The 17,981-nt window shown below is 36.3% G+C and overlaps 1 protein-coding gene across 3 annotated transcripts; it reads left to right on the top strand.

Moving 5' to 3' along the window:
• Positions 1-342: 342 nt before the first annotated feature.
• LOC132032472 (ethylene-responsive transcription factor ERF069-like) lies at positions 343-10,703 on the top strand. Of its 3 annotated transcripts, XR_009408452.1 has the most exons (3): positions 430-694; positions 6,355-6,455; positions 6,749-6,975. XR_009408452.1 is itself a non-coding variant. In XM_059422093.1 (2 exons), the coding sequence occupies exon 2, from the start codon at positions 9,883-9,885 to the stop codon at positions 10,444-10,446; it is 564 nt and encodes a 187-aa protein (XP_059278076.1). In that variant the 5' UTR covers positions 410-694; positions 9,881-9,882; the 3' UTR covers positions 10,447-10,703. The 3 variants fall into 3 exon arrangements, 1 of the variants encoding a protein (XP_059278076.1); XR_009408451.1 differs by having other exon boundaries at positions 343-694; positions 6,355-6,975; XM_059422093.1 differs by lacking the exons at positions 6,355-6,455; positions 6,749-6,975 and adding an exon at positions 9,881-10,703 and having other exon boundaries at positions 410-694.
• The last annotated feature ends 7,278 nt before the right edge of the window (positions 10,704-17,981 follow it).

The raw sequence follows: 17,981 nt of genomic DNA, 5'->3' as shown, positions 1-17,981 counted from the left end.
AACAAGTCCGAACTAATTGAATACTTGTGTCAGAAATTCCTCGAATCGGTTTGCCATTTCCATAAAGGATATAATTGTAACTCTGATTTGTCTGAGAGCTTTTGAGTTTCTTTTCAAGGTATGTTCAATTCTTAGTTTCTTTTTCTTTTTTGGGCCACCAGTTGTTTTTGAACTAATCTATGTGTGACGTGAGTTTCTATGTGCTCCTATACGCACGAGCAACCACATTTTGAAACTTATATGTGTAGATTCTACTGCTTTAGATCTGCTTGTTTTTGAGTTTTTTTGAGCATTTATCTTCTGAACTATGTGATTTCATGGATGAATTTATGACATCTTCAATGTATGGAAACTGAAAATCAAGAGAAATGACATAACAAAAGCGAATCTAGAATTTTAAGTGAGTGAGTGTAAATTCTGCTGCACCAAGTCTTTTTTTTTTAGAAAAAAAATTTAAAGGCCACTAGGATTTTCAACCCCTAGTGGCTATTTTATTAATAATCAAGTAAATAAAACACAAGCTAAGTACTGTACAGCAAAAACAAACGAAAAAATAAGTCTTGAGCTAAGAAAGAAATGAAATGGCCAAATGAGCAGATCGGAGTGGCCCTTAGTTGCCCGTGTTGGTGCTTTTGCCGGAGCTTCCACATCTGATCCTCTAGTTGATTCCGACATATTTGAGCAAGGATCTGAGGTTTGTTGATTTTTTTTCCCCCTTGTTTTGAAGATGAAACCCTTCATTCCTCTTTTTCCATGTCTGATGAGATTCACCATGTATATCTTTCTGATTTAGTGTTGCTGTGCCAGATCTTGTTCCGTCTTTGCAATTTTCGTCCATCTCCATAGTTGTTGAATTTGTATGATTACGTTTGGAGTTTATTCCCGTTTTGCCCCTTATGTTTCTGATTGATTTTGCCTGTGCTGTCTCTTTTTGTGTATAAAACGCTGCCTTTCCTTGTTGATTTTGCCTGCACTGTCTCGTTGTGTGTATAGAACACTGCCTTTCCTCTTGTTGTTTCCCTTGGTTGTCTTGTTTGCTTATTTTTTTTTCTTGTTGTTAATGCCCTTTTCCATTGATGTGTGATTTGCTCTCCTCACATGGTGTATTTTCACTATTTTTCTGTCCAACGGAATGAGCATCCAAGGATGCTAATACCACACATTGGATAGTCCATAGTGAAAACACCATGTATGCTAAACCTGCAAAACAAATAGCTATGTTAGTGTAACAAAAAAAGTTCCGCATTCTCTCCTTCCATGGAATTTGAGAAATTAGAACTCTATTCTGTCTCCTTCTCCATCTCATTTTTCCTTTCTCCTATAACATTTCCTCTTCTATCCTGGAAATCATCATTTACAACTCCTAATTCTCAGATAAGGGATTCTACTCTTGTCACTGTTGATCAGTTTCCTTCCCCAAATCTCTATGTCCAGGAAGTTAGTAGCTATAACATCCCCTTTATCAAGGGCTACATTAGCAAGGAAATCAGCAAGTTTATTTCCTTCCCTGAATATATGATTAATTAGAATTGTTCTTTCCCCCATAATTCTCCAGATTTCCTCCAATATGTTAATGATATGCCAAGGACAATTCCACTTCTTCTCAATTACATTCTTCAATAACATAGAATCTGTTTCCACCACCATCTGGAGAATATTCATTCTGTTCATGTACCTTAGACCCTGTAGAATAGCTTCAGCTTCAGCATGAGTATTGGAAAAATTGCCATCCTTCATTTCCTTTGCTTGAGCATATATCAAATCTCCATCTGAATTTCTAACACAAAAGCTCCAAGAACTTCTTCCAGGATTTCCCCTAGATGCCCCATCAATGTTACATTTTATCCAACCATTATCTGGAGGTTTCCAACACACTTGGATTACTTTCAGTTTAGGTGAATAAGCATGTAATGCCTTGATAAGATCCATCCAACTGTAAGGTGCATATTGAAAATTCTTTCTGCTTTCCTTCATGAATAAATTTAAAGTATGCAATATTTGATACTTTAATTTATTAACAGTCATCTTTCCTCCATGTAGAATAGCATTCCTCCTCTTCCATATTTCTTATACTATAATTGCTGGAATCACCTGATAAATTCTCCTGATGTGTTGATTAACTGTAGCTTCCCACCATAGATTTATTACCTGAGAAAGATGCATACCAGAAATGTTAAAACCAACAGGACCACAAAAATATTTCCATATTGTTTGGGCCATATGAGAGTTTAATAAAACATGTGATATGGTCTCTTCCTTAGGTATTTCACAACAATTACATCTTGATGCAAATTGAAAACCCCACTTCTTCAGTGTCTCATCTAATGGCAGCTTGGATTTCCATAGTCTCCACATGAAGAAACATATTTTAGTAGGAAAACCTTTAATACATATGTATTCATACACCTTGTTAACCTCTCTTCTTTGTCTCATTACCTGGTATGCTGAACTCACTGTGAAAATACCTCTAGAATCCAACTTCCAGTAAGCTTTATCTACTGTATCTTCTCCAGTAGGTGGCTGAACATGTTGTAAAATGTGGTTGGCCATCTCTTTAGGTACCAGTGCCCTTATCTGCTCCTCCTTCCATCTTCCTTCTTCCTGAACTTCTTTCACTAGCACTACTGTGAGATCACATGGATGATTAGGTGGCATATTATGACATAAAGACCCTTTTCCAGTCCAATTGTCTAACCAGAAGTAAGAGTTTCCTTGTTTTAATTGCCACCAGATGTCCTGATCAATTGTGTCTCTGCATTGCAACATTTTTTTCCACACATATGTTCCCCCTTTCCACTGTGCTACTACAGCATTGGCCTTCTTCAAGTATTTATTGCTCATATAGGTCCTCCATAAGGATTGTTTTGTTCTAAAGTTCCACCACAACTTAGAAAATAAGGCTTTGGACATATCCTGCAAAGATCTGAAACCCATTCCACCTTCTACCTTAGGATGACATAAAGTTGTCCAAGATACCCAATGCTTACTTGAGTTTCCAACTGAATTACTCCAGAAAAACTTAGCAAACATTCTATGAATTTGTGCAAACACTCCAGATGGTGGATCACATGCTGATAGTAAATGGATAGGCATACTCTGTAGCACATGATTAATAAGGGTTGTTCTTCCTCCTATTGACAATAGTTTTCCAGTCCATAGGCCTAACCTGTTCTGTATCTTCTCAGTGATCTCCTTAAAGTGAGCAATTCTTCTCCTCACATAGTAGATTGGTATACCAAGATATGTAAAAGGGAATTCCTTTCTAGGAATATGGGTACACTCTACTACACTATTTGCCAAAGTCTGAGAAACAGATTGGTGCAGGTAAACTGCACTCTTTTCTTTATTGATTTTCTGGCCACTGATCTTCTCGTATTCTGCCAAAGTGTCCATTACAAGCTTCAAAGTATGTGGTTGTGCAGATGTGAAAATAATTGTGTCATCTGCATAAGCCAAGTTATTAATATATGGACTCCATTTTGGCATGCCATAACCTACATATCCTTCTTTCTTGTGTAACTCATTCAATGCCCTGGTCATACACTCTGCTGCTATTATGAATAAAGTAGGTGATAGTGGATCACCTTGCTTTACTCCCCTAGTTGATTTAAAGAATCCCTGAGCCTGTCCATTGATTAGAATAGAGTACCAGTTGTTTGAAATGAGCCTGTATACCATATCAATCAAAAACTCTCCAAATCCCATCTTCCTCAGTACTTTTGTTAAGAATAGCCAAGAGACTCTATCATAAGCCTTTGCCATATCCAGTTTGATAACTGTGTTGGCTGGCTTGCCCCTTATTCTGATTTCATGGACTATTTCTTGAACAAGAAGTATATTTTCCACAATGCTTCTGCCTTTCACAAACCCAGTCTGCTGAGGAGATATAATAAGTGGTAGTAATTTCACTAGTCTCTCATGGATGATTCTGGAGAACACTTTACTAATGAAATTACTCAGACTTATCGGTCTAAGATCTGAACAAGTAACCACATCTTTCTTCTTAGGTAATAATACAAGATTAGTGCATGTAATATACCTTGGAAGTTCATGTCCACAAAAAAAGGAATGTACCATAGTAATGATATCTTTTGCAATAATCTCCCAGGTTGCTTGGAAGAACTTCCCAGTATAACCATCTGGACCCCCTGCACTATTAGCATTCAATCCAAAAATAGCATTCTTGATTTCATTCTCCTCTGGAAACTCATTTATCTCCTTATTCTGTTCTTCTGATATCAACTTTGGGATGTGCTTTAGCAACTCAAAATCTGTGGCTTCTATTTCAGCAGTGAACTGAGACTGAAAAAATGTGATGGCCTCCTCCACAATATCCTCCTCTCTATCCAACCACACTCCATTTTGATTCTGGATTCTTGTCAAGTGCAATTTCTTTCTTTTTCCTTGTACATGGTCATGGAAAAATTTTGTATTCCTGTCTCCATCTAAGAACCACTGCATTCCTGATTTCTGCTTCCAGAATTTCTCCTCCACTGCATAGAAATTAATAAGCTCTGCTTGAACCTTTTGTAACCTCTCTCCTTTAGCACCAGAAAGATTTTCCTCAAATTCTTGCTCATGGATCTTAACAATTTCCTCCAGAGTATCTATCTGTTTGAAAATATCTCCATAAGTATCTCTACTCCATTTAGATAATACTTTGCTCAACTTCTTTAATCTGCTATGAAAAATATAAAATGGATCTGATCCATGTATTCCATTCCAATTATTTTTCACAACATCCAGAAAAGAGGGATGATCAATCCAGAAATTTAAGAATCTGAAAGATTTTCTAATTACCCTGCTATCAGCTTTACAAGTAATTAAAAGAGGTGAATGATCAGATCCTTGTTTGATAAGATGCTCCACTTCAAAGTTAGGATATAGACTCTGCAGTCCCTGATTAGCTAAGCACCTATCCAACCTTTTGAAAATACATTGCTCATCCGCTCTACCATTCCACCAAGTGTACATGCTGCCCTTGAAACCCATATCTGTAAGCTGACATATGTTAATACACTGATTGAAATCTTCTACTTCCACAAATGGCACTTCCAAACCCCCATATTTCTCACTTTCATCAACTATCACATTAAAGTCTCCTCCCACAAGCCAAGGTAAGTTAATATTACAAGAAATATGGTATAGATCATTCCACAATGCCATTCTAGTTGCTCTTTCTGTGCTAGCATACACCATGGTGATGATGATCTCTTAACCCCCATCAAGATTTATCAATTTAATGGACAAAAGCTGATCTGTATCCAATTGAATCTCCACCTGGTATCCTTCCTGAACAAATAGCCAGATTTTTCCATTAATATTATGCAAAGCAGTTTCCATTCCAACCCACAACTTGTACATCTCTATGTGTCTTTGATGCTGAAAAGGTTCCATTAATGCAATAAAATTGAATTTTTTTTGTCTGTTTAACATCACCACTCTTTCAAAAGCTTGTTGAGTGTTAACAGATCGTATATTCCATATGAGAGCACTATTCATTGGGAACCTTTTGATTTAGATGCTGTTTTCCTTGTTTGTACACCCCCACTGATTGCTGGTGGCACACTTTTCTCCCTGCCTTTCTTTTTGGTAGCCTCCTTTTTGCCTTTGGCATAATGTCTTGGTGATACACCCCCTTTATTCATAACCTAGTTCAAGCACTGAGTTAAATTCTGATCATCCACTTCATCATCATCCCCTATATCTATTTCATTGTGATGTTCTTCAAGTAGCTGTTGTCCTCCTGGCTCAAAAGTTGTAACAGTCAACTGGCAAGTTTCCTTCAGTACATTACTTCCTTTGTCCAGTTTTTTCTCCAAATTCTTGTCTGTAACATTCTCCATATTTGCATCAATTTTTCCAGCAGTTGATATCTGAGTATCCACTTCATGTTGTCTCTCTATATCCATACTTTCATTTCCCTTTGATTCTGATTGAGTGTCACCATCCGTAAGTCCAATATCTTTTGTACCTCCAGTTGACATTGCACTACTATCATCTGGGGGTTTGTCAGGTTCTTTGTTGAGGTCCACACTCATCTTCTTATGTCTAATTTCAACATCCCCGGATTTATTTTCATCATGTGCCCCTTCTCTGATTGCCTGGCTGTTTGCATTTTGAGGAGAAAGTTCATCTGTCTGTTTTCTTTGTTGTCATCCTTCTCTTTGTCCACTATTTGTTGTTGATCATTATCTTCATGCTGCATCACTTTGCTGCTAATTGTTTCCTCTTTATTGTTATTGTTGTTTACTGTATCATTGGTGCTGCTACATTCTCCTTTTGTTTCCTTGCTAGCAGATTTTCCATTTGAACTGCATTCCTCAAGTGTTTGACTGTGTATTTTTATTGCAGGCTCTTGTGTTTTCCCAAATGAGTCTTCCACCCAAGGTTTGGCTGATTCCTTCTTCCCCTGTTTTGGCTGGTTCTCACTGGACTGATCCTCCTCTATAGTTGTGAATGCCTCAAAGTTGTTCTTTGATTGTATTTCATGTCCGTTAGTGACCCCTTTCTCACCATCAGTTCTTTGCACCACCTCATTACTGTTGATTCTCTTCTTTTTATTAGTCACAACATTCCATTCCTAAGTGATATTGTTGCCATTTGTGTTTGCTCCTTTTCCTTTTGTGTGAACAGGCTTAGTACTTGCTTGTTTTACCATTCTCCTTAGTCTGACCATTATCCTGCTTATGCTGCACATTATCCTGCTTGGTCTGACCATTATCTTGTTTCTGCTTTTGGCTTTCAGGTACTGCTGCTGTCTCTGGCTTTGGTCTAAATTCAGGATGCACCATCCAACAACCTTGTAAATCATGCCCCTGCAATCTACAACTGGTGCAATATTTAGGGAGATAGTCATATTGTATTCTTTGCCATTTAGACTTTATATCTCCAGTCTCCTCATCTACACAACTAATATGTATTCTCTTTGGTAATTCTCTTAATAAATCACCTTGTACTTTCACCCGAGAACAACTTGGTCGTGTCTTATTACTTGTTGCTTTGTCAATAACCAAAGGTGTGCCAACTGCATGTGCCATTGAGAATATTGCTTCCTTATCAAACAGGTTTGTAGGTAAACCAGGAAAAGATATCCATGCCACAGAGATCGTAGTCTCCTCCTCCGGATTAAACCAACGATCCCAAACTAAAAACCTTAGAGGATATATTCTCCCCCTGAATTGTAATTCCCACGCACTTGATGTGAGAGCAGCATAGTCTTCAAGTCTAGATATTCGGATTAGAATGTGTCTCTCTTGTAAAAAACCAATGTCACAGGGATCTGTAATCTCTAATTGAATAGGAATAATCGTTTTCAATTCTTTCAAATCTGGTCGCCCATATGAAAACTTAGCAATCACCGCATATTTCAATTTTTGATGCTTCGTGAACTCCTCAAACTCCTTCTTTGTCCACGCAATAGTCGGTTCACCATGCAAATACGTGATGGGTTTAATGGGTACATCTTCCTCTTGTGTGACTGGTTGTAGTGCAGTAACATAATTGAGTTTTGGGTTATTGGTTATGATGTTGGGGGGATTGGTAGGAGGCAAACCAGCCACCGTTGGTGGCTGGCTGCCGGCCGCCGTGGCCATTACGAGATCTAGGTTTTAGGTTTATTTTCGTGAATATTGAAGAGAGAGAAGTAACGCTTTCAAGACCGTGGACTTGGAATGCTCAGTTGCATTTTTCTCAGCAAGTCTTCATTTGTGACAAGAGATATAAAATTTAGTACCATTATCATAAGGTACGATCAGCCCCTAATAGCAAAACATGTTTTTCAGATTTATTTAATAAACAAGGTACTACTCATGGTTAAATATAAATTTTAAGTACTCCCATTTCAAAAAAAATAATAATAAAAAAATAAAAAAGTACTCCCATTTAATTCTCTTCACCTTTCATTAGTCATCTCCCAAAATTTGGAATAAATTCATTGAATTAGCGTTACAACACATGTTAACGAAAAATGTGAATGATTAACTTAGTAAAAGATTGTGAATTGCTATAATAGGTCATCTAAATAGGATCCGGCTCCTCTCCATTACCCTTTCTCTCCATTTCGTCAAGTACACATTTAGATGAGAGACATGTGTCCTATTTAATTTTTAAAGGCCAAGATTTTATTACACTAATAAGTATATTAACCATAGTTAAGTGAATAATTTTGGAAAAGCACTCTCCAACTTTGGAAAGAAAAATATATTCCCCACAATTTTTGGTACCCATTAATATTATTAATTACATCTTATATAACAATATTTAAATGTTAACCGTAGGACTTTTAATTTGGTGCCAGTAAATTTATTTTTCAAATATTATGTTGAGAAACAATAAAGGGGAAAATTTTCAACATTGAAAAAAAAAAACCACAAAATAAAAAACAGAAAAAAAGATGCGTGTGTTTGAAGGAAAAAAAGAAGAAATCTTTTAAGAATGTTCTTTAATCTTTTTTTGTTTTTGTTTTATGAAATAAAATAAAACATTGTTCAAAATCAAAAATGTTTTTGAAGACTCCTGTTATTAGGCTAAACAAACACGTTATTAGGTTCATGTTCTACAATTTTAACATTTAAATATCGTTATATAAGATGTAATTAATGATATTAATGAGTACCAAAAATTGTGGGGAATATCTTTTTCTTTCCAGAGTTGGAGAGTGCTTTTTCAAAATTATTGACTTAACTATGATTAATATACTTGTTAGTGTAATAAAATCTTGGCCTTTAAAAATTAAATAGGACACATGTCTCTCATCTAAATGTGTCAAATGATCCATCTAAATACATGTATTTTATGAAAAAGTGATTTACCAAAATTGTATATTTTCGATCTTATAAAAGTTTTTTATATTCAAATCCCCAATAGTTTTAGAATTCTTTTGTCCAATTTAATTTTTTTTATAAATTTCTCCAGCTTATATTGATCTTTTGATATTTTTTGACAAAGTGACAACAGTATTGTTTTATTTAATTTATAATATATTTATGATTTACAGCACTTCTTAATCGTAGTTACTTAATTGCTTTGACACAACTAGTTAATGTCATATAAAAACAAGTTTTTATGTAGATAATTCAAATGATACGTAAAGATATTATATTTTGGTGTCGACTTTTTAGGAGATAATTATTTTGTTGCCAAATATGGATAAACTTAAATGGTTAGTAATATCTATCTTTAATCATGGTTAGGGTACTTATTTAATTAAACAAATCTGGAACTTTGATTCTTAAATAGACAAATGCCACACATCTATATAGGAACTTGGTGAAATGGAGAGGAGCTGGATCATTTAAGTTTTTTGATATAAAATTTATATATTTGAAAACTCATAAAAAGTATTTATAAGTCACAATAATTTCCTTTTCTGTCCGTATGATATTTGATTTTTGGAGTCGGCAGTTTGGTTTTCGTTTGTTTATTTCTTTTTTATTTGAATTTCCTTCTAAAAACATCGGAAGCGATAGGTTACGTGAAACCTCATATTGATAAAGGTTCATTAAATAATTTTATATACTTTTCCATTTCAATTTGTTTGTCTTACTTTCCTTTTTACTCCGTTTAAAAAGAATGCATCTTTCCATTTTTTATATTCCAACTTTCCACATGTTTAAGACCATAAGATTAAAGGGCGTTTTGGTATATTCTACATATCTTTAAGTCGGCAGTTTGGTTTTCGTTTGTTTAAGACGGTTACAATTGATAAAGATTCAAAAGCCTTCTTTACTATCATAAACTCCGTGTTAAGTCAAAACCAAACAAACAAATTGAAATGGAGGGAGAAAAGAAAGAGTTCCTCATCATAAATGAAGTGTATGCATGTCTGGTCTGAGGGACTTTCATTTTTTGTTTAAAAAAAAATTCTCTTTTCATGAAGCAATGGCCTCCAAGGTTGAACTTCAGGCAAATGAGGCAGTAGAAAAACCATCAGAAACAAAAAGAGTCGAAAAATCCACCAACCAAGTAGGCGAAAGTTCTGTTGTCTTGCCGCGTGTTGTACGCATTTACATGGCGGACAGTGATGCCACGGACTCGTCTAGTGACGAGGATGAGAAGCTTCATGGAGAGGAGTCCAAGCGACTTAAAAAGACGTGTATAAATGAAATCATCATTGAAAATGGAAAGACTAGGGTCTTTTCAAAGAAGAAGAAAGATATAAAGCTGCTGCAAGAAAATGTGAAGAAGTACAGGGGAGCTAGACAAAGAAAATGGGGCAGATGGGCAGCAGAGATTCGTGATCCAAGAAAAAAAGCTCGGGTTTCGTTGGGAACTTTTGACACTGCTATTGAAGCTGCTTTGGCTTATGACAATGCAACCATTGAAATAAGAGGGGCTAATGCAGTAACAAACATCCTCAAGCTACCACCGAAGGAAACCAACAAAATCAAAATCAATTTCAGCGTGCCACCGCTAAGGGAGACAGAAGGTGGATCTGTAGTTTAATTAAACTTGATGGGTTCAACCTTCCGTAGGTGGATCCATTGTAACTTTGAAATTATGAGTTCAAAAGTTAATATTTGTTGAACTTTTAGTCGTTTTCACATATACATTTATGTCCCATGTGAAGAATACTAGGTTCCTTTGAACCAATTAAACAAAGGCTGCATGTTAGCATATATGTTTTAATGTATATGAAATTTGACATGTTATTGTATATGACATATGACATGTATCTGTCTTGACGCACTTGTATGAATCAAGCAAGGCTGTTGTAAGATCCTTCAGGATACTGTCAAGTTCATGCAATGTAAGCACTATATGAACTGAGGAAAAAAAAAATTACTAGGCACAGTTACTTGCTTTTATTCTTCTAAATAAATATCCTCTCTTTAAACAGTCATGATTTATGGCTCTTTACACAAGTTTGGTTGATCATCCACTTTTATAGCCCTGTCTTACTGGAGAGGACAAGTGACAACTGCTTTTTGCAAGAAGTTGGTGTTTGTCCTTCTGAGAGTAGATTTTTGATCGACTCTAAGAGAACAACTAAACAAACATAGATGTGTGCTTGAGAAAACCACTTGAAAGACTAGGTTTTTGGTGGAGAAATGGTGTTCCTTTTTGTGTGTACTAATTTTATGCGATATCCAATTCATTATATAATACTTAACTGAGATGAACTTAATTGGAGTAACATGGATAGTATGATTCATATAGCTGATTCCAACTTGCTTGGATTGACGTGTGGTTGTTGTTTTTGTTGTATTCCTGGTTAAGATTTACAGCAACAACATCTCAAGAATGCTCCTTTAGCTAAATAAACCTTGGTTTAAAAGAAAAAGTTTAGATAGTTTATTTCTAGTTTAATAGAATTTTACAACAGAACTGAAGCAAATTATTTACATGGAGCTAGCTCCCTGCTCCCTTAAGATAAGGCAAGGAACATAACTGTAAAATCTGATCAAAGCTACCTATTACATTGTTTATACTAAACATGGAGTGTTACCCAATTTCTTCATCAACATGAATTAGTTGCATGTTCAGGTTAATTTTGTACAATTCTCACAGAATGTAAAAGAATAAAAGCCTTGAAAATCTTACATTAAATGGATTAAGCCTATACATTGGGACTCAAATTTCTAAGACTGACCAGTACTTCGATTATATCTGAATATATACATTTCAAAATTAGCTGAATTTAAGTGACAGTAAGAAATAGAATCTGATGGGACTATCGTTGGAGACCTGGAACATTGTATAATAACTATGCCTCAGTCCCAAACAGGGTTGTGTGACAACTGACGCCCCTGATGAGGGCCGATCAAGGTAAAGGATTAGTAAGCTTCCACACTATATAAGACAAGCACAAGTTCACATGGAACACGTTATTGAGCTCGATTGAGTAGCCCAAGAAACAAATTCGTGAGGTCTGATAGTCAAAGCAGACAATACATGCTATAAACTTGAACTGTGATTCGCTCGCTTTTCTTTCAATTGTCTCAAACCTCTGTCACCCACTTGCCCCATTTTCGCTGTCTAACCACTTTATCACATTTCCTTGCAGTAGTTTAAATACAAAAGCGTTGATTCCAATAATCACATATCGTATCTATTGGTACATATAATAACACGTATTTATCCGTACATATCTGTCATTATTCGACTCTGAACTATATATACTTTATCTTTAAAAACATACATTTATGTTAAGTTCTGCATCAACCTCACAAAACAACAACTCGCTTAAAATCCTAGATTCACTTCTGTCCGGCTCTCCTCTAGCGTTTTAAATAGAAAAATTCCATACATGGAAGAAGTCATAAATCCATCAAAGAATTTTACATACCTAATGCAGTAGAATCTAGACATATAAGCATAAAATGTGTGCACATTTGTATCTACAAACACACAAAAATTCACTTGTCACAAACAGATCATATCACAAACGTAATTGGAGAAACGAAAAAGGACTGAGAATTGAACACTGGTTATCGAGAAAATTAAGAAAATGCAAGTCACCTGCAACATGAAAGATTTTAATATGTTCAGTTGTGTGAGGCTCCTTTTGAGACAATTCTCGGTTTATTAATTCACCCTAAGGAAATACATTAAATGGAAATTGCGAAATGGAATTAAACAAGCGAGCTAACAAGCGACATGGATGATAATCGAAACCGCAATTGGAAGAGAGGTTTCATAAGAGGAAGAAGAGAAGATTAGAAAGAAGAGAAAGAGAAGAGGAGCTGAGAGAGAATTGAAGATGTGGGAATAATACTCAATTGATCGATACGGTGCAATCACAGCCCTTCAGCTTCATTTACTCAGATTTAATCTCGTGTGTCCACGTATTATAATTCTATTTGTCCTCTCTTTATTCTTCACTCAACTCATTTATTCAGATCATTACAATGTGGGTCTCCTTTCTTGTCTCACAAAAGAAAAAAAAAATCAGTTGTGAAACACATATAGCAAAACTTTCGCGGATGGTAAATTTATTTGATTTCGCATAGTTTAGGGGCATAATTTGACCCTTTGCCCTTATTTTTATATAAGTGTCCATCCCTAATATGGTTAGGACTAATAAAGGAAAATTTGGTAGAAGTAAATAAATTACTCTCTGTAAATTAGGACCCGAATTAGATTTCTCTCCTATTCTCAGTTATGCCTATTCCTAACTCCACTCAACAAATGAAGAGATGTTGGCCACCCGAGATGTCGCTTAAACTTTGAGTAAAGTTCACGGGATATTGATGCCTTATCCCTTAAAAAAATCATGCACAGGTTAGAGGTGAAAAATACAAAGAACCAGTTAAATGCCATATAGGAACATAGGCAGGTTTTCTAATCATTTTAACTTTATTAATTTATTGCCAAAAAAAAACGTAAGCAGGTTGAATTAAATACCTCGTGATCCAAGGTATTAAATGCATGACTTTATTTGCAAATTAATGAATTTAATTTAACCCATATTCATCACATCAAAATATATGCAAATTAATGAGTTTAATTACTTAAAAGCATTACCGAACCCCTATTTACAAACTTGAAGGAAAATGATTGCATAAGAATAGAGATGGATAAAGATAGAAGTTTGATTTATTTGTCCACAATAGTCCGGCAAACATGTCATATATCACATTTAAACAAAAAAAAAAATCCCAATAAGTTGGGGGTTAGCTAGTTTTAATTAGAGTTCGACTAAGGTACAATAAAATAGCAAATCATTTCTTAAACTCTAGCATCATCTAAGGATGAAGATGGTAGATTCATGAAATTGATCTTCTTTGGTGGTGGGTTGATGAAGTTGATTTCTATTGGTGGTGGCTTGAGGATATTTGTCACAGCATCGACATCTCTCATCTTAATGGCCGCCCTATCATAAGTCATAGCAGCTTCTTCAGTAGTGTCAAATGTTCCTAACCAGATTTGAGTTTTTTTCTTTCTTGTGTCACAAATCTCGGCCACGTACTTGCCCCATTTTCGTTGTCTAACCCTTTGTACTTCTTTACATGCCATGCATCTGTTGATGTAACACCTGTACTACACAGCCTTCTCAATATATACTCAAGACAACTTTACTTCGGTATTAACAAAGCTACACAGAGAAAAAAAGTCAGAAATCTATCACACTTCTCAAAAAAAAGTCAGAAGTTTGTGTGTTTTAGACGCACCTTTTAAGCTTATAATAATGTCTAGATTATGCTGCTTTAGGTATTTGAGATTTGCCATTGTCTTTACTGTTGAACTAACTTAAATTCTTTGATGGATTTGTGAATTCTTCCATATATGGATTTTTTCTATTTAAAAACACTAAGGGATAGAAACAAATCTAGGATTTTAAGTGAGCTGTTGTTGTGTAAAGATTAATGTAGAACTTAACATAAATATATGTTTTTAAGGATACTTATGTTATGGTTCAAAGTCGATAGCGACAACTATGATACATACAGATAAATATGATATGCACAGACAGATATGCGCAGGCAGATACATTGCGTGATTCGTGGAGCCGAAAATTTCATTTTTAATTTGTTCGTTTATGTATGCGTTTGTTGTCTACATTTTCTTCTACAAGCTTATGAAGACTTAGAGCACGGTTACCTAGTTCTTTTGATAAAATGTTCGACGAATACTTTTTAAGTATAAAAATAACGAAAGAATTTCTGATTATAAATGAAGTTAAACGCACTTATTAACGTTCTTTGTTGTTTTCTCTTTTCCTAAAGCCATGGCCTCCAAAAAGCCATAAAAAATGATGCAACTGGAAAATCGACCAATCAAGTCAGAGAATGTTCCAGTGTCCTGGCGCTTCCTGCACGAATTCACGTGCCGAGCCGCGGTGTCGCAAGCTCATCTAATGTTGAGGGGGAGTAAGCTAAAGGAAAGAAGTCAAAGCGACATGAAAAGGCGCGTGAAAAGGAAATAATCGTTGAGAGCGAAAAGACCGAGGCAATCTCGATGTAAAAGTCCGAAGAGAAGAAAGAGATTAAGCTGCCGGAAGGAGATGTGAAGAAGTACAAAGGGGTCAGACAACGAAAATGGCGCAAGTGGGTGGCAGAGATTCGGGAGACACGAAAGAAAGTCTAATGGTTAGGAACATTCGATACTGCTGAAGAAGCTGCTTTGGCTTTCGACGAGGCGGCCAATGAAATAAGAGGTGTTGATGCTGTGACAAACATCCTCAAGCCACCATTAAGGGACCCACCATCAATAGAAAGCAACTTTATCAATTCACCATCTCCACCCTCAGATGATATTAGTGTTGAGAAATGATTTTAAAAAATAATATTTGACAGGGGAAAAAGTGCTAAAGAAGCATCCAGAAGGGTATAGACTTGCACTTCGATGAGATGAAGGGTATGTTCCAGAAGTTTTCTATGTTCTCAGAGGATTCTAGTTCGTTGGGGGATGCTGCGAATTTTGTTACTAGGGAGGAGATGAAGGGTTACTTCGAGACCTAGAAGACCATGGGCTAGTCACGTTCTTCTCTTTAGACAACCTACACTACTTTGGACACGGACCACAGGAAACTTCAGGAGGAGTTCGATCTTTGAGGTGACAAGGAACAAATCTCGGGACAAGGTGCACATCCAGACTTAGAGAGGAGTCAAGGTAGTATGGGGCACCATGTGTCCCGATGTGCCGATCCCTGTAGGAGATGAGGGTGACACTTATAGGTACTCCTTCCTGGAGGTGCCTCGAGAGGTTGGTGGTACAGCTTGACAGGTAGACGTAGCCGACGGCTAGGACGATGATGGCGCCCTGAGCAAGATGGATGATTAGAGACCCCTTCCCTCCCCCCCTCTTTTATGATGGTGTTATGGTTGCCCATGTCGGGCTTTCTTTGTTTAAACAATTGCTATTTGTCTTATTTGGTTTTGTTTGGATATCTTTGGGATAATGTCATTTTGGTCTTGGTTTGGTTTGCTTTGACCTGATGTTTGGATACCTTTGGTTTGAATGTTGGATTATCTAGTTTCTTGTTTTGGTATTCGTAATTGGGTTTGTGGTATTGACTTGAATGATTTTCGCCCTTGTCGGGCTTGTCTTTATATCACTGTTGGTTTGGATTTGCTGTTGTTTTATTTGGTTTTTGCTTAATGGTACGAATAGGGGAACGAGCTGAAAACAGGGGAGGAGTTCAAGTCTCTGAATTCTGTACTTCCGCTAAGGGGTGGGCATAGTTTGGGCCAACCCGAAATTCAAACCAAAATCCGAACTTTTTAAATAGTTGGTTTGGATATTTGGATTATGGATTGGATTTCGGATTTTGTTTTTAAAATTTATGGATTTCGAATTGGATAGGGATTTAGTACTACGGATTTTTGGATATCCGAAAATCCAAATTTTTTATACCTTCTATCTAGCCCTAACTATATTATATATGCCCAGTACTAATAAGTTTAGTTTCTAAAGGTCCACTAGATTAGTACCTAAGGCCCTACCTATTAAACTATTAAGTCCAATATACAATTCCCTACTAAATCAAATATAATATAGGATTTTCTTACTTCTCAAGTCTCAAAAGTCTCACGTTAGTGTCACCCACGGCAGAGTTCGTTATTATTTTTCTAGATGACTACTTAGATTTTATTTTGTTCATTTCCACTTTTCCAGAATGCTTTTATTTGGTATGGATTTATTATGTTGGACATAACTTGAATTTTTTAATCCTAATTTGAACTGGAAGGCTTTTTACACCGAGCAATTAAGATTTAGATTTACCTCGTGGAACTAACACGAAATTCGTTCCTAATAAGTGTGCCTTAAGTCTCAAGAGTCAAATCCGAAAACCCGAAATCTCCAAATCGAATAATTCGAAACCGAACTTAAAATATCCAATCCAATCCGAACTTATTTGGATTGGATTTGGATTTTAATTTCTTCAATTAGAAAACCGAATATCCAAACCAAAAATTTCATACTCAAGCCGACGGCGAACACCCTCCCACTTCCGACACGCGGTCCCGCTTCAGTGGAGTAGGGATCACAAAAACGGTCATGAAGAAGGCTGAATGCACCGCTTCCATGGTGAAGGACCCATTATAGCGGTACCGTCACAGTGGCTGATTGACTGCCATGGCGGAAACCACTGAACAATACACTTAAATCAAAATCCGACAACTTTTGCACCCACTAAACAACCAAATAAAGTCTTCACACAAGCCGAGTCGAACCAGTGACGTAACTAACTCACATGCGTAGATACCAATTGGAATCGTCCAGATACCAATTGAATCCACCGAGATACCAATTTGACAGAAGTCGCACGAATAGAAAGAAGGAAGGGAATTTTCCTAGAATGACTCATAACCTCTCGTGGATGGGCACAAATGTCTACATACCATTCCACGAGACTCTACTAGACATTTCTCTCGTACTTGTGAGACCGGTAACCTATAGCTCTGATACCAACTTGTCATGACCCAATTTAGGATCGCGCGGGCACCTACCATTCCCACCTCGATAGGCGAACCCTCAACCAAAACAAAATATTTGCAAATCAAGAGCGAGATTCATTATCCTTCAAGATATAATATAATTAACAGCGGAAGTCAATTCAATATATTAATCAAAATAGCCGAAGTATTTACAACAAAGTAATAAATACACTGACTCAGTTTTCCCCATGACCTCGTCTAGACTAGTACAAGAGCGACTAATATTGAACCGGAATACAATAATAGATCTATGACCCAACGTCCATCTCGGAATGAAAAGGATGGAAGCCTTCAAGATAGGCACCGTGCATCTTCCGAAAGACTTCAACGATCAAATTCCTGAAACACTCTACACCCCAAAAAGAGATGTAGCAAGAGTAGTATCAGTACAACACTAGTACTGGTAAGCATCATAGCTCCGACAATAGTTAGAAGAACATATCGGTAAAATAGTTCACAAATAAGCATGGTAGGTAAAAACTAGGTCAACAATACACGTGCGACAACGCTCGTCGCAACAACAAAAGATTCTTATTCTCTGACTCTTCGGCTAGTGACGACTTGCCTAATTTACATTATACTTGCTTTTCCCTCTCT

This window comes from Lycium ferocissimum, chromosome 10 (genome assembly GCF_029784015.1).
Source record: "Lycium ferocissimum isolate CSIRO_LF1 chromosome 10, AGI_CSIRO_Lferr_CH_V1, whole genome shotgun sequence".
NCBI lineage: Eukaryota > Viridiplantae > Streptophyta > Magnoliopsida > Solanales > Solanaceae > Lycium > Lycium ferocissimum.
The sequence above is the reverse complement of the archived record's forward strand: the minus strand, read 5'-3'. Positions and strand labels throughout refer to the sequence as shown.